The 25345-nt window shown below is 57.9% G+C and overlaps 9 protein-coding genes across 9 annotated transcripts; 6 read left to right on the top strand and 3 right to left on the bottom strand.

Annotated features, from left to right (window-relative positions):
• Positions 1-504: 504 nt before the first annotated feature.
• On the top strand, positions 505-1110 carry F5144DRAFT_347207 (uncharacterized protein). The gene has a single exon (XM_066784268.1). It carries the CDS (start codon positions 656-658, stop codon positions 1028-1030), a length of 375 nt encoding a protein of 124 aa, XP_066639691.1. The 5' UTR covers positions 505-655; the 3' UTR covers positions 1031-1110.
• Positions 1111-3673, top strand: F5144DRAFT_347213 (uncharacterized protein). The gene is made up of 3 exons (XM_066784269.1): positions 1111-2726; positions 2785-3342; positions 3417-3673. The coding sequence occupies exons 1-3, from the start codon at positions 1191-1193 to the stop codon at positions 3510-3512; spliced, it is 2190 nt and encodes a 729-aa protein (XP_066639690.1). The 5' UTR covers positions 1111-1190; the 3' UTR covers positions 3513-3673.
• A 365-nt stretch (positions 3674-4038) lies between these two features.
• Positions 4039-6361, bottom strand: F5144DRAFT_517620 (uncharacterized protein). Its single transcript, XM_066786646.1, has 2 exons — positions 6120-6361; positions 4039-6069 (listed from the first exon to the last, which is right to left on the bottom strand). The coding sequence occupies exons 1-2, from the start codon at positions 6198-6200 to the stop codon at positions 4252-4254; spliced, it is 1899 nt and encodes a 632-aa protein (XP_066639689.1). The 5' UTR covers positions 6201-6361; the 3' UTR covers positions 4039-4251.
• Positions 6362-6486: 125 nt separating this feature from the next.
• On the top strand, positions 6487-9070 carry F5144DRAFT_582008 (triose-phosphate transporter family-domain-containing protein). Its single transcript, XM_066789463.1, has 2 exons — positions 6487-7259; positions 7319-9070. Exons 1-2 carry the CDS (start codon positions 6843-6845, stop codon positions 8654-8656), a joined length of 1755 nt encoding a protein of 584 aa, XP_066639688.1. The 5' UTR covers positions 6487-6842; the 3' UTR covers positions 8657-9070.
• F5144DRAFT_656960 (origin recognition complex subunit 5 C-terminus-domain-containing protein) lies at positions 9038-10859 on the bottom strand (the record flags this gene model as incomplete). Its single annotated transcript, XM_066793172.1, has 3 exons — positions 10556-10859; positions 10095-10484; positions 9038-10042 (listed from the first exon to the last, which is right to left on the bottom strand). The coding sequence occupies exons 1-3, from the start codon at positions 10661-10663 to the stop codon at positions 9038-9040; spliced, it is 1503 nt and encodes a 500-aa protein (XP_066639687.1). The 5' UTR covers positions 10664-10859.
• A 20-nt stretch (positions 10860-10879) lies between these two features.
• Positions 10880-13132, top strand: F5144DRAFT_582005 (uncharacterized protein). Its single transcript, XM_066789462.1, has one exon. The coding sequence runs from the start codon at positions 11361-11363 to the stop codon at positions 12825-12827; it is 1467 nt and encodes a 488-aa protein (XP_066639686.1). The 5' UTR covers positions 10880-11360; the 3' UTR covers positions 12828-13132.
• Positions 13133-13254: 122 nt separating this feature from the next.
• Positions 13255-20096, bottom strand: F5144DRAFT_595212 (alpha-glucan branching enzyme; the record flags this gene model as incomplete). Its single annotated transcript, XM_066790671.1, has 15 exons — positions 13255-13949; positions 14006-14048; positions 15635-16085; positions 16158-16218; positions 16277-16319; positions 16380-16465; positions 16644-16798; positions 16892-16924; positions 17738-18313; positions 18362-18697; positions 18756-19447; positions 19511-19626; positions 19675-19774; positions 19827-19951; positions 20000-20096. 15 exons carry the CDS (start codon positions 20094-20096, stop codon positions 13255-13257), a joined length of 3609 nt encoding a protein of 1202 aa, XP_066639685.1.
• A 1192-nt stretch (positions 20097-21288) lies between these two features.
• F5144DRAFT_614858 (P-loop containing nucleoside triphosphate hydrolase protein) lies at positions 21289-23496 on the top strand (the record flags this gene model as incomplete). Its single annotated transcript, XM_066791779.1, has 3 exons — positions 21289-21736; positions 21815-21998; positions 22047-23496. The coding sequence occupies 3 exons, from the start codon at positions 21289-21291 to the stop codon at positions 23155-23157; spliced, it is 1743 nt and encodes a 580-aa protein (XP_066639684.1). The 3' UTR covers positions 23158-23496.
• A 659-nt stretch (positions 23497-24155) lies between these two features.
• On the top strand, positions 24156-25330 carry F5144DRAFT_581988 (WD40-repeat-containing domain protein). Its single transcript, XM_066789461.1, has one exon. It carries the CDS (start codon positions 24251-24253, stop codon positions 25241-25243), a length of 993 nt encoding a protein of 330 aa, XP_066639683.1. The 5' UTR covers positions 24156-24250; the 3' UTR covers positions 25244-25330.
• The last annotated feature ends 15 nt before the right edge of the window (positions 25331-25345 follow it).

Here is a 25345-nt window from a genome sequence, read left to right as displayed (position 1 = left end):
GTCTTACAGGCGTATACACCCTTGGTAGGTACTCAACGGACGCCTTTGTTCATTGACAACCTTCATCTTACAGGTCTAGGATTTCTGCAATGGAAGTTGCTTCTCATCATGATGTTTGAGGGAATTGAGTCCTTTTTCTTGTGGTTCGAACCCTGATTAAAGATACATTTCGGTCCAGGCAGATAGATGCATGTGGGCCAGTGCCCCCACACATCATCTTGGCTGCATTCCAGCCTTTTCCACTCATTATTTTAGACTCTTTTCTTCGCCATTTGCTTCCGTTTCAACCGAAGCCCGAGTCCAATTCAGCTTCATACCCCTGGTCCGTCAGCTCGGTGACAAGGGTCTGTTAGCGAGCTACCTCCTTGCCCACAGAATTCATATGCTGCATTTGGTATTGTGCTACCGCGATCGCCGCTAACCGTACAGGGTCGGAGGACGGAGCCGACGCCCCACGACGACCGGGGCCGCCGAAGTGGCACGAATCAACAGCAAACCTGAAATCGCGATAGGAGAGAATCTCGCTCGCCTTTTCGGCTACGGTACGCGTCTTCCCCCATCGGCCATCGGCGCCCCCTTCATTGCTTACTCCACTGCCGTGCCCCCTTTTTCGTGTCGATGGCACTCTGAATGTAAACGCCACAACTTGTGTTTGATGCACCTACTTGGTGGCTGCACTCTGTTGATTTCAACCATCGCCCATCAGCCTCGGCAGTGCGCGCCGGTCCCTCCCAAGCCAAGCGGGTGGTCAACTTCCTTGTCAATCAATCCACATCACATCTCACAGTCTCAAAAGATCACAACCGTTCATAACTGGCTGATAGTTCCTCATCGGTTTCTATTGTTGCCTATCTCGGCCGCACCTTCCTCGACCTATTACATACCTTCTACAATCACGCGATTATTTTACTTTTTCTTCTTTTTTTCTTTTTTTCTACCCTACCCTTATATTTGCACACTTCGCCGTCATTCCCAACTTCATTCCGAGGGATTATTTCAACCTGAACCGCGACACTACGACACCTACTGAACCGCCTTTGCGCTTCTCACCAGACAATGCGGCTTATCCCACTTGGCAGACCTCGTTGACCCCTTCACGCGTTTCGCTAGGCTCTAAAGGCTCAGACCAAAGAGAGTCATTGTCATCCGTCCACGTGCTCATGACATGGTCCGGCTGACATCTTTACGCCATGTCGACCCCTAGCCATCACAACCGTGGCCTGCCTTTCCTGCATCGGAATTGGCTTAAGGCTACCAACCACTGGGACGCCAAGATGGGCAACAAGTCTTCTTCCCAGACACGCGACGCCGGCGACAAGCTCGCTGATGACGACCACCAGGTCCGGCGTGCGGCAAAACGTCGCCGTCTCGATGATGACTATGATGGCTTCCCGTTGTTTGAGAACTATGGCACCGCCCAGCGCGCCCTCCGCATTGAGGTCCTCAAGATCAGCCACAAGGACTCGCCGCGGGTGAAGAACGGTATCTTTAATGGGGTCATCGCCCCCAACGTTAGGGATGTCGTACAGGTCAAGACCCGCTGCAAACTCACTATCAGCGGCTACAAGGGCGGCGAAGCGGTCGTTTTGCACGTCGACAGCCAGGTTTGCGATATCCGTCTCTTCAAAAACCCCGCCGGCTCGTCCCCCATGGCCCGCTTTTCCTCCATCCGGCCCTTTCACATCCCGGAAGAGAAGATCTTCCTCGAACGCGACGACGATGCCGTCTTTGGTCTCGCCAACACTTACTCAGTCCTCATTGAGCTTGAATCTGCCGGTGACTCCAACTGGCCGCCAACCGATCTCGTCCCTATCAGCGATGAGGACACATTCTACAACAGGGGGCTCCCGTCCCGCCAGTGGGTGCTCACCGCCAACATCGCCGACCTCTTTAGCAGCCGCAACCGCAAGTCGGTCCGCCTACGGGTTAAGAAGCAGCCGGTTCACGACGTTGCCACCAACTTCCTCATGGACATGGATGTCCGCTGGTTAACGCCCATATCGAGCCAGCGGAGACCGCGAGAGCATACCAAGGATATCCAGCCTTCCATCTTGGTCTATGATCCTCACGAACCCGCCGCGCCTCTTGTTAACGGCAATACTAATCTTCCTACCGCTGTTAACGGCACGAACACGCATCGGCATGACTCCCAGGTCAATGGTGAGGGGGAGCATGCATCAAATGGGCAAGTGAACGGGTCCGTAGCCGATCCTGCCGAAGAGCTGGCCGAGGGCGAGCTCACTCCCGGTCGCTCTCGGCGAACAAGGCTAGACATCAACTACAATGTCAAGCAGATGTGGAACAACGCAGTCGGGAAGGAGACCAGGAAGCGGCGGAAGCTTGGAGAGGATCACAGCCAGCTTGACGAGCACACAATCACATACCTGCTCCCGCCGGAACAGGTACAAACGGACAAGTTCGCCTGCCTACTATGTGGTGCAGAGAACGACCGGCTCTGCCAGCTGCGTGCTCACTACCTGAGCCACCCGCAGTATGATTTCCACTTTGAAATCAAGCCCAAGGCGGGGTACTGTGTTACCGTGAAACCGAATGCCGATGGCCGCGGCTCACCCTTGAGACCCAAGGTGTACCAGCTCGGACTACCCGTCAAGCCCCTCGACCTGGACAAGTACGTCAACGGAGACGACTCCTGGGTCACCTCCCGTCTCGGCCCAGACGATGGCCGTGAAATCTTTGAAGATGCCGCTCTGCAAGGAGGGCGTACCGTAAGATCCATTCCAGAACTTGGTTCCCGTCAATGTTTGAACGACTAACACTTTCTAGAAACTCACCACCAAGCGGACCCGTCGAAAGGTTCTCGTCCCCAAATCTAAACAGCCCCTGTTCGACCCGCTCAGCAAAGTCCGGCTCCAACCCGGCACACCGGTCCCGCAGTACCAAATCGATGACTCATGGCTCCTGCTCAAGCATCGCGACAACCTGCAAGATTTCATCGACCTCAACGCGGACGAAAAGGAGTATCTCCAGGTATGGGATGCTTTCATCCTGCGCCAGCACATCTCCTCGCCGCAGTACCTACCCCGCAACTTCGTGCGGTTCGTGCGCGAGAACGCCGCCTGGCTCTCGGCGAAGCGGTCGAGGACGGACGAGTTCAGCAGACACGTCGCCACGCTGCTCGCCCGCGGCGTCCTGCCGGACGAGGCTGTTTTCCAGGCCACGCGGCTCTTGGAAGACGCGCGGAGCCGCCGCGCCGCGGGCGAGGAACTGGCCGACGAGCCGGCGTCTGCCCTGCAGCCTGTTAGGAACAAGGCTTCGGGCGGCTGCTGTGCCGCGTGTGCCGGACCCGTGCCCCCGGCGACGATGTTGGTTTGTGCGAACAAGGTACGTTTCTTCTTGCCTTCCTTCTTTACCAATAGAGTGTGTATCACCGGTGATGCTAACTGTACGATCTCAAGGAATGTGACAATCGGCTCTATCACGATGCATGCGTGGAAGACACGGAGGAGGCGGTGGCGAAGGGGAGGCATTGGAGGTGCAAGGCTTGCTCGTAGAGCAAGGGGCGGGAATGTAAGCTACCGTGGTGAGGAACAAGTGAGCTGGGCATACGGGGCCGTGTATTGTAAGGGACTAATCAAACGGGGAAAGAGATCTGAGATGCGTTCGTCATATAACGGGATTAAGCGGCGGGGTGGGGTGTGCCTTGTTGGCGTGTGTGATCATGGTAGACGGTGCTTTCTGAGAAGATGTGTCGCCGGAACAACTGTGAGGCCCAATAACGAGGTCGAAGGAGCAACATACAAGTGCTGGCCTGGCCGTGTTTCTAATGTCGCCTATGCGCACCTGTGACGATACTAGGCTAGTTACAAGGTTGCTTAAATGGTTACCAGGTGACCTATACCATTGTTAGACAAGAAATATGAGAAGATCCAAACAGGACAATATCGAACCCGCGCCCTTACTCTTCGCCAGCGTTTGGTCTGGGCATGCCAGCATGGGGGCTGTCGGACACAGTTGGCTGGGATATGGCACCCCAAAGTACACTTGGCAGTGACTGGCAGGCTGTGAAAACCCAAGATACCTGGATACCGGCTCGTCTTATTTACGTTTGGCATTTTTCTTCTCCCATTCGCGTCCACGAACTACTACTGCAAACCATATTACACACTCCACGCCCTAAACCTCAGTAACAAGCAAGCAGCACCCAAAACGCCCAAGTAATGCCACCGAGCCATAGATATCTTTCAACCTCAACCCAATCAAACCAACACAACAACAAGCCTAGGTATCTATCTACCTCCGCCCCTTCTCGCGCTCCCCCCTCCGCTCCTCCTCCCGCCGCTGCCGCTTCCGACTCTCCTGGGCGATCATATCGCTCAGGTCCTCCTCGTAAGCGGCGGAGCGGCTCCACTGGGCGCCGACCCCTTCCTCGCGGCGGCCGGCCTCGAACTGGCGCCGCAGCTGCTCCTTGTCCAGCCCGCCCGACGCCGCGAGCGTGTCCGGGTCGAGCGCCACGTCCACGTCGCCGGGCTTCTTGCGCTTGCGCGCCCCGTCGTCGCTGTCGTGCCCGCTGCCGCTGCCGCCGAGTACGGGGATGGGAGGGCCTGCCGGGCCGCCCTTGGATAGGTCGTATGTCTTGTCGCTGCCGAAGAAGCCCTCGGCGCGTCCTTGCCGTTCGGGGATGACCGTGTAGGCTTGTCGCGGTCCGCCGTAGGAGGATTCTTCCGTCTCGAAGCCGCGCCGTGTTTTTCGGAGGTCGAACTCGCCCGCCATGCTGGTCTCGACGCCTGCGGGGGCCGCGTGCATGTCGGCGTGGACGGTGCTGGCGTACCCGCCGGGGGTCTCGAGGCCGGTGGTGGTGTCGGTGCCGCCCGGCGGGAGGTCGCCCGCTTCTGAGCCTTCCTCGTCCGACTCCTCTTCTTCGGATTCTTCTTCCTCGGATTCCTCGGCCGGGGGCTGGAGTTCGCCCCAGAGGCTGCGCTCGACGGGCTCGGCGAGGGAGGTGGCAGCTGCGGCTTGGGGTTGTTGCGGTTGTTGTTGGTAGGGCGCCGCGGCGCCGGGTTGGCCGGGTGCCATGATGCCGAAGATGTCACCACCGTAGAGAGGACGGTTGTATTCGTCCAGTGGTGGCTTACCCCATTGGCCGGGTTGGAAACCCCATGCTGCTCCGGGTGGGACGGGGGCGTTAAGGCCGGGGATCTTGAAAGTTGGATAGGAGGGCGGCGGGCCAACACGTTGTTGTTGGAGCAACCACGGAGGAGGGAAACCCGGCTGCATGCCGAGTGCTTCCCTTAATGCCTCGCTGAGGTCGCCAGGCTTGAACACCTTGTAGTCCGCCTCCCACTCCTTGCCTTCGTAGTAGACATCACCAAACCGTGTCAGGTCCGGCTTTGTTTGATGGCGGAAGAAAGCGTCGTATAGCTTCTGGTAGTCGATATCGAGCTTGCCCATCTTCGGCTGTACCCTCTCGCGCTGTTTCTGCTTGAGTGTCTGCTCTGCCTGCTTCTCGAGGACGGCATCGCGCATCTCGGTGATACCGGTCTCGGCGATGAACTTGGGCAGCTTAAAGGGCGGCTTTTCGACACCCCGCTTGCTGGAGAGGTATTCGCGTTTTAGGGACCAGTGCCCCGGTACGGGGACAATATTGCGCTGCGCCTTGATCTGGACGAGGAGGCGAGGATCGGACGATGAGACATCGTGCCACTCGACAACCTCGGGATTCCGCACCAACGCCTTGAGTTCGGCGATGGACAGCTTGTTCAGCTTCTTCCGCTTCTTTTTGGACATTTTTTGTTGCGCATCTTCATCCTCGCTAGGGATCTCGTCATCCTGGTCGAAGAAGACCTCGCCCTTATTCCCCGCGTTCGCTTCCCTCGAGACCTCCTCATCGTCCAAGCTCAAGCCGAACCTTTCAAAAACGGTCTTGTATGCGGCAAACGCGGGATCGTCTTCGGCTAGAAGGGGGTCGTCGACTGGGCCGTCGGCATCGATCTTAGCGGACGCGTCGGGGTCCTTCTTGACCTCGAGGTCAGTTGGTTTGCTGTCGCCAACAACGGGCGTCTCGTCTTTCGTCGGCTCCTCCTCGATCTCAGGTTCCTTGGAACCAGTTGGCTACGACAGTTAGCAGGATGAAGCAACAAAAACAGAGGGTAACCACTCACTTCACCGTCGACCTGGGCCTTCCTCTGCTCCTTCTTCTTCGCCCGGCGCATTTGGTTCTTGGTCATCTTTGGCGCCGCCATCTTGCCTGCTGTGAGCCGGCCGCTCAGGATGTTGATGCAGTTTTTAGGGTTTAGGGCATCCACGATGGTGTTTGTTCGAATCGGGCTTGTTGGGGACGGTTGTTGAACTGTCGTTGAAGATGCACTATTTGGTGGAGCTGCACGCGGTCTAACTTGCTGGCTTATCACGATTGCGCGCCGCCAAAAGTTTGACGTCGCCCCAGATCAAATTGTGGCTGGTTAGCAGTCTCTTGGCGCTGCACCTTCTGGAGCCTCTCAGCCTCTGTGCCACTGTGGCCGTGCGTATTGCGACAACTTCACCCCCTGGACCCTCCCTTTCCACTGGTCCAGACCGCGTGCTGCGCCTGCAGAAGCGGATTGGAGACGCCAAGAGAGCTTATTTGGCAGATGCCAAACCAGATTGCGCGCCCCTCCAAGGTGCAAGCGACTGACACCTGTGCAACCGCCAATTGCCGCGAATTTGTTTCCTCGTGTTGAACAACAAACGCACACGAGGACGTGGCCATGATCACGTAGTCCGGAGTCAGCGCGTTAGCATTTCCATTCGTTATTATTTTCAGTCGCCGATTTGCGCTTGTTTTTCCGAATCCCTCAGCGAATTCCTCGGGCCATTTCGACCTCGAAGAAGCGCCTCTGCGCGCAATGCCGCACTCCACGTCGCACTCGACCGGTTCCCACATGCGGGCTGCGTCCCAGACTCGATCGTCCACAAACAAGTCTTTTGGGGAACCACACGGCGGGTCAGGGCAGGGAGAGACGGAAAAATTCCCCGATTTCGATGCCGGGCAGACTCTTCCGGGCGGGCAGCCGCCAGGCCAACGGTGGCAGCAAAATGGCTTGACGCCCGGCAATGGTGACGCCTCTCATGCGGGTCGCTGGCACGCCCGTAGAGACAGTAGGGTAAGATGGGCTCCTCGGGACGCCCCCTCGGGCTTCTCGGGCCATTCCAAGAAGGCCAGCATTAGCAATACCGTCCATCGAATGCGCTCCGCTAGCATGAGCCAAAACGCCCAGGAGATCGCAGGAGCGCTTCGTGCGCCCGTCTCTTGGAAGCTGATCGTATGTCCTTAGTCCTGTGAGAATAGAGATAAAACTCAATGCTGATTACCCTTTTTCAGGGGCTCTGCGTCATGTGGTACTGGTCGTCTGCCCTGACCAACACCTCCTCGAAAACCATCCTCACGGCCTTCGATAAGCCCGCAACCTTGACTCTCATCCAGTTCGGCTTCGTATCCTCATACTGCATGCTGTTCTCATGGCTAGCGTCCACCTTCCCACGACTCAGAGACGCAGTCCCAGCGCTGCGGCATCCGATCCGGGCCCCTTCGCGAGATGTGATCAAAACCACACTACCGCTAGCCGCCTTCCAAATAGGGGGCCACCTCCTCAGTTCGAATGCCACATCCAAAATCCCCGTGTCACTCGTCCACACCATCAAAGGACTCTCCCCACTCTTCACCGTCCTAGCCTACCGCTTCATCTTCGACATTCGCTACCCCAAGGCGACATACCTCTCTCTCATCCCACTTACTTGTGGTGTCATGCTCGCTTGCTCAGGAAAGCACGGGTTTGGGGGACAATTCCTCGGCATTCTCTACGCCCTGCTCGCCGCCATGATCTTCGTCACCCAGAACATCTTTTCCAAGCGGCTCTTCAACGAGGCAGCGCGTGCCGAGCAAGAAGGGCCCAATCACCAATCCCGCAAGCTCGACAAGCTCAACCTGCTCTGCTATTCATCCGGGATGGCGTTCCTCTTGACGGGTCCCATCTGGCTATGGTCGGAGGGAGTCGGCATCATCGGCGATTTCCTCTGGGACGGTAGCGTGGACCTGATCCTCAGCCCCAACTCGCTCGACCACGGCCCGCTGGTACTAGAGTACATCTTCAACGGCACCTTCCACTTCGGTCAGAACATCCTCGCCTTCGTGCTTCTGTCCATGGTCTCGCCCGTCACGTACTCGGTCGCGTCGCTGATCAAGCGCGTCTTCGTCATCATCATCGCCATCATCTGGTTCCGCAGCCCCACCACCCGCATCCAGGCCGTCGGCATCGGTCTTACCTTCTTGGGCCTCTACCTGTACGACCGCAGCAGCGAGAAGAACAAGGCGGACCAGCGCGCCCGCTCCATGACCGAGACGCGCAGGGATGCCACGTTACTACCGCTCAGCACGAAGCATGTGCTCCCGACCGCGCCGGGGGGCCAGGCCGGCCCACCGTTCTTTGAGAGCCCTGTGGGGATGGGCGACCCGGCGGTCGGGCATGCGTATACGCACGGCAGTGCGGCGGCGGCGGCCTTTGCGTCTAGCAGCGTCATGGCCGATACTAAGAAGTCGGACGATGCCGGCGGGCGCGGCGGCAGGAATAGGGGGATGAGCAATGCCGCGTGGCGGCCGCCGGGGACGAGACAGGAAGATACGTGGCGGACGGGTGACAGCCCAAAGGCGGCTGCGCGGTGAGGATGCGGGACAAATGTCTACCCATCTGCTAGTTTATGAGAGAGAGCAAGCGCTCGGGTTATGTTTGGGATGACTAAATTGGGTCTGGGATTCAAGAGGTGGGTATGACATGACAGTATGAACTCGATGTTCATGGGTTTGTGTCTCGTGTATGCTATATGTCTAGATCTTCTGTTTGCATGCACTGAGGGCTAGAGGGCGTTATGTACGGTTATTTGAAAAAGGCGCCGCCGGTGCTTGTTGTATGTATGATTATCCTGCATCAATAATAGAGCTTGCATCTCACACACCACCGGCCACCTTATCCCCCTTGTGCCTCTCCTGATATAATATATATAACAATACACCCACCATCGCCCACTCACTCACTCAGGTACTCACTCACTCAATCAACCACTCCTCCACCTCCACCCCAACCCCCCTCCCCAACCCCCGAATAACCTCCCACCCAACATTAACCCTCCACTTCCCCCCACAATCCATCATATCCCCGCCCACCCCAGCTCCCCCCCCACCAACCCTCACCAACAGCCTCAAACTCGCCAGCGTCGCAATCGCCATCCCCACATCCGCCTCCCCCACCCCCCTATCCCCCTCCCACTCCCCCCTCACCGCCGCAAAAATAGCCAACCACCTCTCCAGCACAAACGCGTGCGCCCCGAGCAGCTTGCGCGCGATCTTGCGGTGCTTGCCGCGCGGCCGGCCCACGCCGGCTCGCGTGCCGCCGCCGCCGCGCCGGCGTTTGCGGCCGTGGTGGTGCGTCGAGAAGAGGGTTAGGTCGTGTCGGGTTGCGTTGTGGGAGGCGAGGTAGGCGGCGAGGAGGAGGAGGCGGGCGGTGGTGGGGAGGAGGGAGGCGAGGGCGGCGCCGGCGGTGGGGGGGTTGGGGGTGGTGGTTATGGTTTTGGTGGTGGGGGTTGGTGGTGGTTTGGGGAGGTCGGGCTGTTTTTGGGTGGTTGTTGTTGTTGTTGTTGTGGCTGTGGCTGTGGTAGTAGGGAGGGCTAGGACGCCCGGGTCGAGGAGGCGTTCGTCTTGGAAGTGCACGCGCGCGGCGACGAGGAGCTTGGAGAACTCGCGCGCCGAGTGGGTGCGCGCGTGGATGGGCGCTATGAAGCGCGGCCACAGGGCGGCGCAGGCGTGGCGGAAGGAGGGTAATGTGCGGGAGGCGGCGCGGGCCAGCGCGTCGTGGACGGCGGCGGTGAAGCGTGCCCAGAGGTCGGCTGTTTCTTGAGCGGTGGTGTTAGGGAGCGCCGCGGGAGGAGACGCAGAGAGGATGGCGATGAAGTCGGTTTTGGTGTAGGTCGGGAAGTGAAGGTGTGGTACGGAGGAGGTGAGAAGGAAGTTGGGGGGCGGTGAGGTGACGATGAAGATTGTAGTTAGGCAAGGGATCTGGGTGTGGTTAGCATATGGTAAGCTCGAAGTCTGGCGGGCCGTTGCTTACAATCTCAGACAACCTCGCCAAAGCAGGAAGCAGAGTGTGAGGGGCGTCTCGCTGGCGGTCGATGCCGTCAAAGACGAGCACGAAGCGGAAGCCGTCAGGGCGAGGAGTGTACTTGAGCATCTTAGACAGCTCGACTGTCAACTGTGACACAGTCTCGCACCTCGGAGGGGCAGCATTCCATTCTAAGGCATCGGCAACTCTGCCAACGACGGTCTCATAAAGATGGCGGGCTGTGATGAATTCTGCCGAGTTGACTACGGCATGTTTGAGACTGAACCCATCATCCCCGGTCTGGCTTGAGAGTTTCGCTAACAGGGCCGTCGTGATGGCACTCTTCCCTGTGGCTTCAGTGCCGTAGGCGACCACGTTTCGACATGGTGCAGCGCCGGGCTAAACTAGTTAGAATAACTCATGATGGTTTCGAGACTTGCTCGGAAGACTTTGTCGATAGAGTAACTTACATAAACAAGTGTTGCAAGAGACCGAATCTGTGCTTCTCGACAGGGAAATGAATGATTGAGCGCCTCCAAGACCAGCTCATCAGGAAGCTGGAAGAGAGACCCGCTCATTATTAAGGTGATATACCTATCAAAATGACAAGTTTAATTTATTGACATGAGGCTCTCACACCATTGTGTAAGAGAAGGCCATTCGCCTGCAGATGCTTACGTCGCGTTACGCGTCGAACTGCAAGGACAATTGGTGTGTGGCCCGGGCGTTACGTCTCCACCCTTGTTCTTGACAGCGCCCAGCGGCGTCAGCACAGGGGCTCACCCACTGAACGAACAAGCCACACAGCCACCAATTCCAGGCAGTTATTCCCCCGACCTGTAAGCCACCACCGCAGGGCCGCGAACTTCCGCTAAAATTGGCTGTGGTGTCGAGCGACATGCATGGCAAGCAAGGCACGAGACCTAGCCAACGTTAGGTAAAGTATATTTCCAATCAGGCCATTGTTGGTTAGGCAGACCGGGGGCATCGACGGACAACACAGACAGATATACACAGTAATATACTCCAGCGTTCATGCACACTAGATCCTACCCTCCACCCGCTCCGAACGCTGGGTGGTCACTTATCAATGGAAATAAAACCCTTGGCATCTGACGCGGCCCTTCAACCAGTGACTCTTGAAAATACCAAGTTACCTATATCCAAACCTTCTTCAGGGGAGGTAATACGCTATTCATTCGTGATAACACGTCCCATCAAGAAACGCAGTGAAGCCAAAACAGCACGTTAAAGACCCGGAGACGTCGAAACACCATGCCGGAAACCCTTGATTCTCCCGCCCCGGCGGCGGCTCCTGGGAGAGCCTACCACGCCAAACGTCCGCACCGCAAATCTAGAATGGGATGCCGGAACTGCAAGACCCGCAAGGTCAAGTGCGACGAGGGCCGCCCAGTCTGCCATCCGTGTACTCTCCGGGGTGAAAAATGCGTCTACTTGCTTGCACCCCCACCGGCGCGCTCATCCCGGACCAGGACCGCCTCGCCCGCGTCTTCTTCCGGCAGCGGACCGGCCCTGACTCCGCCTTCCGCTCATACCCCGGGTTCGACTCAGACCCCGGCTTCCGTTCCGGACCTCGCCCTGGTGGGCAGACACACCCCCGCCGTCACCCCCCAACCCCAGTTCATACCAAGCGGCCACAGCGAGGCCGACATGCGGCTACTCTGGTTCTACACCACCGCCACCTACGCCTCCTTCTCGACCGGCCAGCTAAAAGAACGCAGCGTGGACGTGGTCCTCCGCGTCAACGTCGTCCAGCAGGCCTTCGCCAACCCCTTCCTGATGAACTGCCTCCTAGGGCTCACCGCAATGCACGTCAACTACCTCGGGATACCCAACATGGGAATCTCCCGCGCGCTCGAGGCCCACTACCGCGCCCAAGGCCTCGAATCCTACCGCAAAGCCGTCGAAGCCGCCGACCCAACCACCTACCCAGCCCTCCTCGCCACCTCCCTCTTCCTCTGCGGCCTATCCACCCACGTCTTCCGCGGGGAAGACGCCCGGCCCTTCTCCCTCCTCGACTGGATGATGCTATGGAAAGGCATCGGCGCCATCATCGACGTGACCAACCTAGCAGCGATGTACCGCACGGGCATCGCGGCGCTACTCTTCCGCCCCGCCGTCGACATGGACGCCTCCGCCCGCGCCCTGCCCAACTACCTGCTCTTCATGATCGCCTCCATCCAGCCCTCCGACGCCGACTACCCGCTCGTCCCCAAGTACTACAAGGCGCTCAAGTTCCTCGGCTCGCTCTACCTCGAGCTCCGCAACGGCTTCAGCCACCGCCTCTTTTTACGGACAGTCACCTTCCTCACCTACCTCCCCAAAGTAATCCTCACCACCGCGCGCGAGCGGCGCCCCCGCGCCCTCATCATCTTGGCACACTACCTCGTCTTCATCACCTTCAAAGCCAAAGCCTGCTGGTGGATGGACGGGATCGCCGGGTTCGAGATCCCCAACATCGCGCGGTTCGTGGGCCCCGCGTGGGCGTCGCTGCTGCGGGTGCCGCTGGCGGCGCTGGAGGTGCGGGACGACAACCGGGCGATCGCGCGGCTGCTGCTGGACGATCCGGGGTGGGACGAGCCGACCGACATGGGGGTGGAGCCGGTGTCGCCGGAGGGGGAGCGGGAGCTCGCGATCCGGGCGCTGATGGAGGAGGATGTGGCGCCGGATGTGCAGGCGTATCGGGAGAGGAAGTTGCAGTTGCAGGTTATGAATTCGTGAGGGGGAAGGGAAGTACGTGCATGGGTGGGATGGGATGGATTTGCTTTTTTACTTGCGGATATCCCAGCGTTGAGTTCGGTTTGGGGGTTTAGTACCTATGTGACTTGTCATCACAAGGATGTGTTATGCGTGAATGAATGAATGTAAGAGAGGGTGGAGGGAAATAAGAAATAGAAAATAGAAAGATCACCATTCACAGAATAGGTGGGACCACATATTCTGAGACATAGATGTCCTATCATTAGGGCCACCACTGACGGCAGGGGAGACAGTCACAAGAGCAGACATCACAAATCAGGCCAGGGACAGAGAAATTGATTGATACACAGCTCACAAAAGAAACTTGACTGAGCTAGGGAACTCCCCGGAAACCATTCGCTTCTATACACAGGTAACCGAATCCTTCCCGGTTTTACAGGCCAACCGATTAAGCGCTCTGCTCGAGCTCAGCCAGAATCTTCTCACCCTTCTCCCGCGCCGACGCAAAGTCGCCAACCATGTAGAAAGCACCCTCGGGAAGGTCGTCACCCTCACCGGCCAGGATGGACTTGAACGAGTTGATGGTGTCCTTGAGGTCGACGAGCTTGCCCTCGATACCAGTGAAGACCTGGGCGACAGTGAAGGGCTGGCTCAGGAAACGCTGGATCTTACGGGCGCGCTCGACGGTAAGCTTGTCAGCTTCCGACAGTTCGTCCATACCAAGAATGGCAATGATATCCTGCAGCGACTTGTACTCCTGGAGGATCTGCTGGACGCGCGAGGCGATGTCGTAGTGCTCCTGGCCGACAATACGGGGGTCGAGCATACGGGACTTGGAGTCGAGAGGGTCGACGGCGGGGTAGATACCCAACTCGGAGATACCACGGGACAAGACAGTGGTGGCGTCCAAATGGGCGAAGGTGGTGGCGGGCGCAGGATCCGTCAGATCGTCAGCGGGGACGTAGACGGCCTGGACGGAGGTAATGGAGCCCTTCTTGGTGGTGGTAATACGCTCTTGCATACCACCCATGTCGACGGCGAGGGTGGGTTGGTAACCGACGGCAGAGGGGATACGACCCAGAAGGGCAGACACCTCGGAACCGGCCTGGGTGAAACGGAAAATGTTGTCGATGAAGAGAAGCACTGTCTAGGTTAGCGTCCTGACTGATAGTCTGTAACGCGGGGGTAAATTAACTCACCATCCTGGCCCTCCTCGTCACGGAAGTACTCGGCGACGGTTAACTGATGTATGGCGATGAGATGTTAGCTAGTTGTCGCAAGCAGATGTGAAGTGATTGCCAGCTAGTTGTCGCAAGCAGATGTGAAGTGATTGAGAGAAGATAAGTGCTATAGTGCTGACTTCAGTAGGGAGAGCTTCTTCTGGTGTCGCGGCGTGTTATTGTGTCTCGTCAACGCCCAGTCGGTGTCAAATGACTTGTCACAGGCGGCGCAATGGTGCTTCTTGGAGGCCTTGGACTGTTTGCGGACAGCGGCTGTCGCGACAGCGCGCTTGGACGGCGGCGGCTTGATGATGCCAGCACTGCGATCCTTGTGGGCTTGATTGAGGAGATGCTTGTCGAGCGCCGCTTGGCTTTGCAACGACAGATCGCAGGTGGCGCAGCGGAAGCGCTGGGCTGAGATGGCCCTCTCCTTTGTCCCGGCAGCCGTCTCGTTGACTCGGTCTCGGTTCTTGTGCGTCCACTCGAGCTTGTCTTCACGCTGCTTCTTCATGAAGGCCTCGGGGTCCGCTACACGACGCGAAGCCCTGTGTCATTGGCTCCTAAGCAGCGCCAGCTCGTGCGCTCTCTTGACGCGGGCAGCAGCAATGACTTCAAGCTGCTCTGGGCTCAACGACAGATCGCCACAGAGAGCCTCTCTCAGGGGATGATGGGTGCAGAAGGGTGCCCAGCTGACAGACTCGCGTGGCCATGACACCAGGTCTTGAAACAGATAGTCTGTCCTCATCTTGATGATGGTGTGAAGCCGGATGGCGAAGTATTCCTCGAGGCCGAGGAAACGAGCCCGAACTGCTGGCACTACACCAGCAGAAGGGAGCGGCGTCCAGCACAGCATGCCGATCGAGGACACACGGTAGCTCTTCCCGAACGCCGCCTCGACAAGCTGAGGTAATGTGCTGTAGTTTGGTGTGTACATCTTTATCCTGGTGAAGACGCCGCCAGTCGCATCGGTGCCCGAGCCAATGTAGAGCATGCATGGCAAGTCGTCGTGTTCCATCAGCACGGCATAGATGGCCCACAACTTGTCATCTGACGTCGGTCGAGGGAGTGAACGAAAGAACTCGACTGAGGGCGGCTCAGGGGAGGCCAGGACGTCACCAAGCGTCGGTGGGAATGAAAGGGGAGAGCTGGCGGATACTCCGTCGTATGTGTCGTGCTCGCGAAATAAAGTGCTCAGCTCTGGGTTGAGGAACGTCGGGCTCACGTCCATGGTGAGTAGGGCATGGACGGCTGCATCGATCGAGCTCTCGAGCTCGACGTCTTCGACGCCCACAACAGCGGTAACGCTGTCCACGAAAAGAGAGGATTCGGGCATGATGGCCTCGAACAGAACGGACAAGACGAGGACAATGAAGAGCGAGCGACGGACGACCGACGGACGATCGACGGGGTGGACAAGAGCAGAACGTGGACAGGACGAGATGAGCGGAGAGGCCGAGGTGCACTCCATCTTGGGCAACACCCAGGCCGAGTCACTGACTCTCCAGGCAGCACCTGAATCTCAAGATCTCATGGCAAGAGCAACCGAGTCCGATGGGAAAGAACGGTGAAGCAAAAGGGGAAGCAATGAAGAAAGATGGGGCAACTTACACCGGTAAGGGCGACACGGGCACGGGCTCCGGGGGGCTCGTTCATCTGGCCGAAGACAAGGGCGACCTTGGACTCGCCGTCGAGCTGAATGACGGAGGTCTCCTGCATTTCGTGGTACAGATCGTTACCCTCACGGGTACGCTCGCCGACACCGGTAAAGACGGAGTAACCACCGTGGGCCTTGGCGATGTTGTTGATGAGCTCCTGAATGAAGACGGTCTTGCCGACACCAGCACCACCGAAGAGACCAATCTTTCCACCACGAGCGTAGGGAGCGAGCAGATCCACGACCTTGATACCCGTCACCAGAATCTCAGCGGTGGTCGACTGGTCAACGAACTCGGGAGCCTCGGCGTGAATGGGCAGGTACTTGTCCGTCTTGATGGGCCCACGCTCGTCGATCGGGTCACCAGTGACGTTCATGATACGGCCGAGAGTGGCAGGGCCGACACTATACGCCATCCATGTCAGCCAACGCCCAAGCTTGTCGACATTATGTCCCCCTCCAAGTGTTTCAACTCACGGGATGGTGATGGGAGCACCGGTGTCAGCAGCCTTGGCACCACGGACGAGACCCTCAGTACCTAGATATTCCCCGTTAGAAGACCTTCCTCGACATGGCGCACAGCAAGGGAAACCAACCGTCCATGGCAATGCACCTCACGACGTTCTCGCCGAGATGTTGCTACGTCGGGCAGTTAGTACACTAGATTGGGACAGCTGGCGGGGGAAAATCTTGGCATACCGAGACCTCGAGGACGAGCTTCTGGCCATTGTTGTTGGTCTCGAGGGCGTTGAGAATGGGGGGGAGCTTGTCGGTATCGAACTTGACTGTCGACGGCGTCAGCTGTATGCGACCGGGAGCTGCCCACCGGGGCACGTTGGGCCACAAAGCTACTAACCATCGACGACGGCACCTGTTGGGTTTGCGCGGTTAGCCAAGCCCAGCGAAACAATTTTCCCGGACCACCCCGGGCACACGACGGGGCGTCCAGTCGAGAAAGCTTACCGATGACCTGGTAGATCTTGCCGTCACCAACACCGGCTGTGCTGGCGAACCTGCTGAGGGCGGGGGCCCGGAAGTTGAGGCTGGCCGGACGAACGGCGCGACGAGTCGTCGCGGCGAACGACGGACGGGCTGTCCGGGCGAAGGCGGAAATGCCGCTGCGCGAGGGGGAAAAGACTTTGCATCAGTATCAATTGGACTCAATTGGCGCCCCCCACGCCAGGGAGTTCGGTATTCCGGCGAGAACTCACCTCTTGAACATCGTGCCGATGATGAAGGGCGGACTTTGAGACGGTGGATGTGCAGTAAGGAAAGATGGGCTCGGGGGAGGTGGAAGAAAACGGGTTCGAAAATCTCTCGACGAGCTTTCGGCTAGGAGCTGCGGAGCTCCAACTTTACACGTGACTTGTTGTTTTTGGGAAAATAGGTGGGCCTCGGACCCCAGCCCTCCCGTCCAACTCGCAACTTCAGTCGCTGTTTTCTTGAATTTTCAGGCCGCAGCAGGGAGAGATTTGCCGACAGATTCTCTGCTCGCGCTGCTCGAGGCTTTGGGTTTACGGCGTTTAATGTGCCAACTTCCTTTACTAGGACCTCAGCTTACTTACTTACTTACTTTACCATGGCCACATTGCCCCGATATAGAGAATTTCTCGATTCAACTAACTGCATGCACCCCACAACCATTTTCGTTGCTGTTGAAACGGCCCACCGGGAGGTCCCGGGTCGGGCCCAGCTGCTTATTGGACGGGAACAAGTGGCATTTTTGCTGGCAATCCCCAAATCCTGCAATTGCATCGGAAAGGCGACGTCCAAACCATCTGAACACATCCCTTCCCCTTCCTACAATTACCCCGCTCTGTCTTCCTTTTTGAGCACACAAACACACGCTAAGAATAAGATGGATACAACAATATTTCTCGCCACCCACACTGTCCCCAGTTCTCGGTCTACGGTTTACTGCTGTAGCACCCTTGATTCCGGTGCCAGAATCTAAAGCCATATTAGCAGACCGCAACCACGGGGGGATCGAGACTCGACTTACAAAAGCAGTTCGGCACGGGATATAAACATGCGTGCAGTTCTTCCTGCCGTTCCACTCGAGGGGCTGCGTGAAGAAGCGGGTGCCTTCGTCCAGGCGACAGAACCCGCCGTTGTCCTTGGTGTCTGAATCTAGCACGATGCGGTAGGTACCGGCCTCCTCGATGCCGATGCGGTAATCAGTGAAGCTCTGGGTCGGGTGGAAGTTGAAGACGAACACCAGCCCGGCCCGCTCAAAAACGATCACCTTGTCGCCCTCGTGCTTGAGCGAGATGAAGGCCTGGGGGGCGTGCAGCCAGCCGTACTTGCCCTCACAGATGTTCATGGAGCGGTCGAAGTTGTTGAGGAACTGGTAGCGCAGCAGGTGGTCTTCGGTCAAGTTCAGTTGCCGCCGGGCGTACCAGAACGAGTTCTGGTTGCCCTCGCGCGGGAAGTCGAGCCACTCGGGGTGGCCAAACTCGTTACCTTCGAAGTTGAGCCAGCCCTCGCCGCCTAGGCCGTGCGTCAGGAGACGGATCATCTTGTGCAGCGCCATGCCGCGGTCGATGACGGGGGTCAGGGGCGCGAGGGTCGACATGTTGGTGTAGAGCTCGGCGTCGCAGAGGTGCATCATGAGGGACTTGTCGCCGACCAGACTACACAAGGTTAGTGAAGCACACGCACAACAGCGCTGGTAAACTCACGCTTGATCGTGGCTCTCGGCGTAAGCGATGGTCTTCTCTCCGTGGCGGCGGTTGGTCAGCGTAAAGCAAATATTGCCGATATCCCAGTCCTCGTCCTTCTTCTCCTTCAGGATCTTGATCCACATGTCGGGAATAGCCATAGCCAGCCTGTAATCGAACCCGACGCCGCCTAGAGACAGCGGCAGGCACAGTGCCGGCATCCCCGAGACATCCTCGGCCACGGTGATGGCATCTGGGTACAGCTCGTGGAGCATCTCGTTGGCGATCATGAGGTAGACCACCGCCTCCTCGTCGACACCGGCACCAAAGTACTCGTGGTAGCCGCCAGAAAAGCCACTGCAGATGTCAGCCCGGTGCGCACTACTCGCGGGTGGATAAAAAAAGGCAGACTCACGTTCCGATGCCGTGATGAGTGTAAAGCATGCTGGTGACACCATCAAACCGGAAGCCGTCGAATTGGTACTCGTCCATCCAAAACCGCAGGTTGCTCAGCAAGAAACGCATAACCTCGTGGTGGCCATAGTTGAAAAGCCGGCTATCCCAGAGCTCGTGCCTGCCCTTGGCGCCCTCGTGGAAATACTGGTGGTCAGTCCCGTCGAACTCGTTCAGCCCGTCCAGCACGTTCTTGGACGCATGACTGTGCACCACGTCAAGCAAGACCACCAAACCCAGACTGTGGGCTACATCCACCAGCTCCTTCAGATCCTCGGGCTCGCCGTAGCGGCTGCTGGCAGCGAAGAAGTTGTTCACCTGGTAGCCAAAGCTGGCATAGTACGCGTGCTCCATGATGGCCATGAGCTGGATGGCGTTGTATCCCAGGCCCTTGATGCGCGGGAGCATGTTCTTGGTGAACTCCTTGTAGGTGGTGACGCGCAGCTCGGGGGACGAGATTCCGACGTGGGCCTCGTAGATACGCAGGCTGGCCGGCTTCTGCGGCCTCGAGTGCTTGAAGGAGTACCGGTCCGCGGCCGGCGGGTTCCAGAAGCGAGCATCGTACGCAGGGGAGACGGACAGGTCTTGCGTGACGTAGTTAATCCAGGCGGGCAGCCTGTCAACCCATTCTGCCGTGGGCAGTTCGAGGGTGATCTGGGAACGTTAGATTGCGTCTCATATTGGTTGGAGGGAAGGTGGGGGGGAAGGTGTGCTTACCTTGATTTTGGAGTTGTGAGGGATGGCCGGCTTGCCGTCGGCTGTTGGGGGAAGGGTAATCTCAAAAACGCCGTACTCATTTTTCTTCATGGGATGGGTGCTCTTGTCCCATTTGTCTATAAACGTGAGCATGCGGTTTCACATCACTTGGGGATACAACTTACTGAAGTCGCCGATAAGAGAAGCTTGAACGGCGTTGGGAGCCCACTCCCTGTAGACAATGCTACCGTCCTCCTTCACCCGCAGTCCAAAGAGTTCCGTCCCCTGGGGCAAGTTAGCGGATGGGAAGATTGGGACTGAGGCGGGCCGTCTGTACCTTGCTGAACTTGTCCAAACCGCCTTCCGTCTCATCGATTCGCTTGATCCACTCTTGGGCCTTGCTGAAGCGTCGCTTCAGCGAGTCCTTGAAAGGCTCCAGCCAAGGGTCTAGCTTTATAACTCCTGTTCTGGAGTCAGCCTCAGGTCATGATACCAGGCACTGGGGGCTACGGGGCATCAGACCGGTGCCATCCCGAGGAATATCATCTTCGGCCACCTTGGCGCCGCCCACCAAGGTGTTGGAGGAATTCTCAGCGATGGGATCCATTCCAGTAGAATTCGGTTGCTTTGGGTAAGCAGTGTCGGTTTTTTGTCTTTATCTTTGACGTCTAGTTTTGGGGTATCTGAGGAGAGCTGAGAGGGGATAGAGGTGCTCAAGGTAGATAGATGCCCTGTATTGCTGATGATTGCCGTTGGCAGGGGCAATTCCCGCAGATTCTGCTAGGTCTAGAAGATGCTGAGCTCAATGGAGAAAGACAAGAATCGATGTTTACTTTAAGGGAAGGAATGTGATGACTCTGGAAGCGGGGCGATGAAAATACGAAAATGACGGTCACACTGATGAGTACCTGGAGCTGTCCTTCGGCTAGGTGCGAGCTTGATGAGCTTTCAAGATGGCATGCATGCACATGTAAATGCTAGATTACATCATGGGTCTTCTGCAGTCCCAACCGAATCAAATCTTCCCCGACAAGAGCTCCGAGGGGCAACTTCGTGCCCAAAATAAAAAGCCGTTAGCGGCTACCTACCGCTTTGCCCCCTGTGCCGTCCGCAAGTTGGTCTGCCAACTTCGGTTCCAGGGGTGCTCAGCAGCTGAACCACCTTATCGCAGATGTGACGAAGGAGGATAAGACGATGGGATCACTAGGCGGTTCGGGACGGCCCTTGCAATCTTCAGTTGCAATCTTCAGTGAAAGGGGATAGATGACTTTACCGGATTCGGCCTTTTGAAACTGTACTGTGAAAAGGCTCTAATTTAACAATAATTTGGCATTAAGACTAGAAAGAAATGAACAAAAAAAATACCCCAACTGCACAATAACATTCTTTCCTCGAGTCGGCCCTCCTTTGAAGGCGACAAAACTGGTGGGGTGTTGGGCAACGAACCGGCGCGACCTGAGCCGATAATTGGCTTAGAGCTTTGGTGGGCCCCAATAGTTACTACAGGGAGGAAGCTCTGGTCTTTGGGTCTGGCTGGCTTGGCTGGTCGGGTGGCGCAAGCTCCAAGCAGACTGGCCCCGCACCTCAGCGCCGCCTGCCATCGGCTGCCTATCGGTGCCATCGTCTCTAACACCGAGCTCGAGCATGTGGCGCAACCACCTATCTTCCGCCGCTCGGTTCCCCCAGGATTCCGAAACAATCCCAGGGAACTCCGCCTCTTGAGCTTACTTCGAACAGGGCCGCTGAGAAGTATCCGACCGCTCCTACCCTTTGAGCATGGTCACCGACCGATAGCGACGATGTCGGTCTTTGTACGGGCCCGAGCGCCGATGCGCCCAGATATCCTCCGAACCGCCCGGCTCCGGCACCCCGCTTACTCGACATCGAGTATCCTCCTCTCGGCCCCGCGCCGGTCGAATTACTTCAATTCCGGGTACAGCAGTAGCTATGATCCCAACCAGGAAACAGGGCGCGGCCCCATCTTCAACAAGCACACCTTTGGCGTCCCGCAATTCTACCCGCGAGACCTGAAGAGGAGGGTGGACGACTACGTCGTAGGCCAGGATCGGGCGAAGAAGACAATATGCTCTGTCATTTTCAACCATTACCAGGGTCTACGGCGGCGTCAGAACCACGAAATCCAAGACCAGCGTCTGCGGGAAAAGCTCCAGAGGCAGAAATATGCCCAGGACCAGGAGGCTTTTGAGAATGCGGGTTACAACAGCACCCGCACGCATCCAGTCGAAGGTGGGCGGTGGCCCTCGCGTCGTTCTGCGCTTCCTTTGGGATCTCGGCGACAGGCTGATAATAACTTTGCTGTTGAAGATGAATATCACGGGTACCACGAAACAGCCGGGGGGACATATAAGATCCCCGACAATCTATACGAGCCCCCTACCGACGACTTCTACATCCCGGAAAACTTCGCCGCGCCAGAGCATGTCAAGATCGACAAGAGCAACCTTCTTTTGATCGGACCAACTGGCGTGGGGAAGACGTACATACTCGAGTGGGTCGGCCGGATCAATTGTTCCCAACCTGTGCTGACCCAGCGTAGAACTCTGAGCAAGAAGCTTAACGTGCCATTCACCATCAGCGACTGTAACTCGTTTACGCAAGCCGGATATATCGGACAGGACGTCGAATCATGTATCGAACGACTCCTCATCGAGGCCAACTACGACATCAAAGCCGCGGAACACGGGATCATCGTGCTAGATGAGTTTGACAAGATTGCGAAACGTGAGACGATCAATGGCAGGGATGTAGGCGGCGAAGGCGTGCAGCAAGCTCTATTGAAGCTTGTCGAAGGAACCAAGGTCACGATAAACATTAAGGATCAACGACAGTCCCGCACGACGAACAACCCACCTAGCGGCTATGGGCCGTCAAACCCGCAATCGACCCCTCCCGCTGGCAAGGTTGACCAGTATACCATCGACACAACAAACATTCTTTTCGTCTTCTGTGGTGCCTTTGTCGGCTTGGACAAGACGGTTCTCCGGAGAGTCGCCAAGCCCTCCATCGGCTTTGGCTCCGAGGTCCGCGGGCGCAGCGCCTCCATGTCCGGTAGCAAGGACATCCTCCCCCCCGAAATGTACAATCACCTACCACACCAACCGGCGTTCACCAGCGCATCGTCGGGCACCGGGTTCACCCCGCTCGACCTCACCACGCCCGCCGACCTGCAAGCCTACGGCTTCATTCCGGAGTTGATCGGCCGGCTGCACAACATCTGCGCGCTCACGCCGCTCTCCCTCGACGAGCTGTACCGCATCCTCACGGAACCGCGCAACAGCCTGGTGGCCCAGTACACCGCGCTATTCGAAACATACCCAAGCAAGCTCAACTTCACCCGCAAGGCGCTGACCGCCATCGCGGAGCGCGCGGCCAAGAACGAGACGGGCGCGCGCGGGCTCAAGATGGAGATGGAGCGCGTGCTGGCCGACCCCATGTACGACGCCCCCACCCCTTACGTGCTGATCACCGAGGGCTGTGTTCGGGGGGTTGAAAAGGCCGGCTACTGGGGCAAGGATGGTCGCATGGAGATGGAGAGGCGCATGCGTGAGGAGGATGAGCGCGAGACGACGACGACGGCGGCGGCGGCGGGTGGGGAGCATGAGCCGGCGTTTGAGCGGTTCCGTGAGGCGGGGTGGAGTAGTGCGTGATGGGGATGGGGATGGGGATGGGGTATGGTTATGGTTTTTATGTGGATTGAATTCATGATGGGAAGGCGTTTGGGTACTTGGGCAGCGCTTTCAGCTTTAAGTTTGGGACTTGGGTTTTGAAGCGTTGGGATGGGTTTGGCGCATCGATTTGGTTGCCCCTGAGCTGTGTTCAGACTGGGCTTTGGGAGGGTGTGTTTCAGTTCAGCAAGCAGCAGCATGGCCTTTGGTCGTATATAGCGCCTTGGAATGCATCATCGGACGTATGTTTCAGCCTTCGACTATCAACCATTGGTTATTTCCTCTGATGTTTATGTGTTCATCTGTAGTCGTTATGGCTTGTTGATGATTGCATCATACCTTAGTGGGGCAGCGGGATCGGAGCTTACACCCCTGAGGGAAAAATTGAGGGGCGATGTTCAGTGCTACAACATCCCACCATCCCGCGTTCGAGAGCTTCTCTCTAACTAGTTGCGTCACGCATTCTCGCAGCCGTGCTTGTTACGATATCTCCCATATTCCGCAGCTCGCTTCAACCCGCCGACCTCAACATCCAAAAACGAACCCACGAACCCAACCCCCGAACCTCACGAACCAATGCAACAACCCCACCTCCACACCTGAACGAACCCCTCCATCCCCGAGAAACAAACATCGGCCTCAACCTCGACCACAACCCCTCCACCAAGCAACAACCCAACCCAAAATGCCACCACCCTCAACAACAACACCCCCCCCTCCTACCGCCTCAACGCCCCAAAAAGCCACCCTCACCCCCCTCCCCCCCTTCCAACCCGACCTCTACCAACGCGCCTGGTCCTCGACCCCCCACCCGACCCTCCCCCTCCTCGCGACCGCCCACGCCAAATCCGTCACCGTCTTCTCGCTCGCCACCCTCTCCAAGCACAGCGCCCTGACGGGGGGGCACGCGCGCTCCGTGCGCACGGCGGCGTGGCAGCCTGTCAGGGGTGGGGATACAAAAAGGTTGGGGTTGGTGACGGGGAGTTTTGATGCGACGGCGGGGTTGTGGAGTTTTGAGGGGGATGGTGTGGGAAGTGGTGGGGGTGGTGGTGGGGGGTTGGAGAGGGAGGTGAGGATGGGTGGTGGTGCGGAGAGTGAGGAGGAGGAGGAGGTGAGGGAGTGGGAGTTTAATTTGGTGTTGGAAGGGCATGAGAACGAGGTCAAGTCGCTGGCGTTTTCGCCGGGCGGGCAGTACCTGGCGACGTCGAGCCGGGATAAGTCGGTGTGGATCTGGGAGGATGTGTCGTCCGGGCAGGGCAGGGATGACGAGGATGAGTGGGAGACGGTCGCGGTGCTGAGCGAGCATGACGGCGATGTCAAGGCCGTCGCGTGGTGCCCGTCGAACCTGCCGAATGCGAGGGCTGGTGTCGGGCGGCAGCACAACAGCTCTGAGGTGCTCGCCAGCGCGAGCTATGATGATACCGTCAGGGTGTGGCGAGAGGATGCGGATGGGGAGTGGGTGTGTGTGGCGGTGCTAGAGGGACATGGCGGGACAGTGTGGGGACTGCAGTGGGAAGGGAAGGAGAGGCAGGATGGGCGGTTCCCGAGGTTGATGACCTTCTCGGCGGACGGGTCGATCAGGGTGTGGACGCTGAGAGTGGACGAGGAGGAGGAGGAGGAGGGCCAGCAGGAGGGGAATCCGTTTAGGTCCGGGTTCGGCGGGGTGCCGAGCACGATGCGGAGGTCGCTCAGGGAGGAGTGGGACTGCACGGCCGTGCTGCCCAAGGTGCACACGCGGGATGTGTACTCGGTGTCGTGGAGTGCCGACACCGGGCTGGTGGCTAGCACGGGTAGTGATGGTATCGTTGCGGTATACGCCGAGGAGAGCGCGCCCGAGGACGCCGCCAAGTCGGGTGTGGAGGGGGGAGCAGAAAATGGCACATCCGGGCCGAAAAGTAACTGGAAAGTGTTGGGCACCGTCGCCCGCGCCCACGGCCCGTACGAGGTCAATCACATCACATGGTGCAAGAGGTTTGACCCTGGGGCGGAACACAAGGGCAAGGAGGAGATGCTGGTCACAACAGGTGATGATGGGGTCGTCCGGCCGTGGCAGGTCAGGGTATCATAGCTGGTTAAAATACCGCGGTGTAAATAGACTAAACAGAAAGCAAGTCTTTTCCCCTCAACAACCATTCAGTTTCGTCTGGCGTGATCTCTATCAAATCTCATG

The sequence above is a fragment of the Chaetomium tenue genome (assembly GCF_020726465.1).
Source record: "Chaetomium tenue strain MPI-SDFR-AT-0079 chromosome Unknown F5144scaffold_6, whole genome shotgun sequence".
NCBI lineage: Eukaryota > Fungi > Ascomycota > Sordariomycetes > Sordariales > Chaetomiaceae > Chaetomium > Chaetomium tenue.
This window is presented reverse-complemented; position numbering and strand designations above follow the sequence as displayed.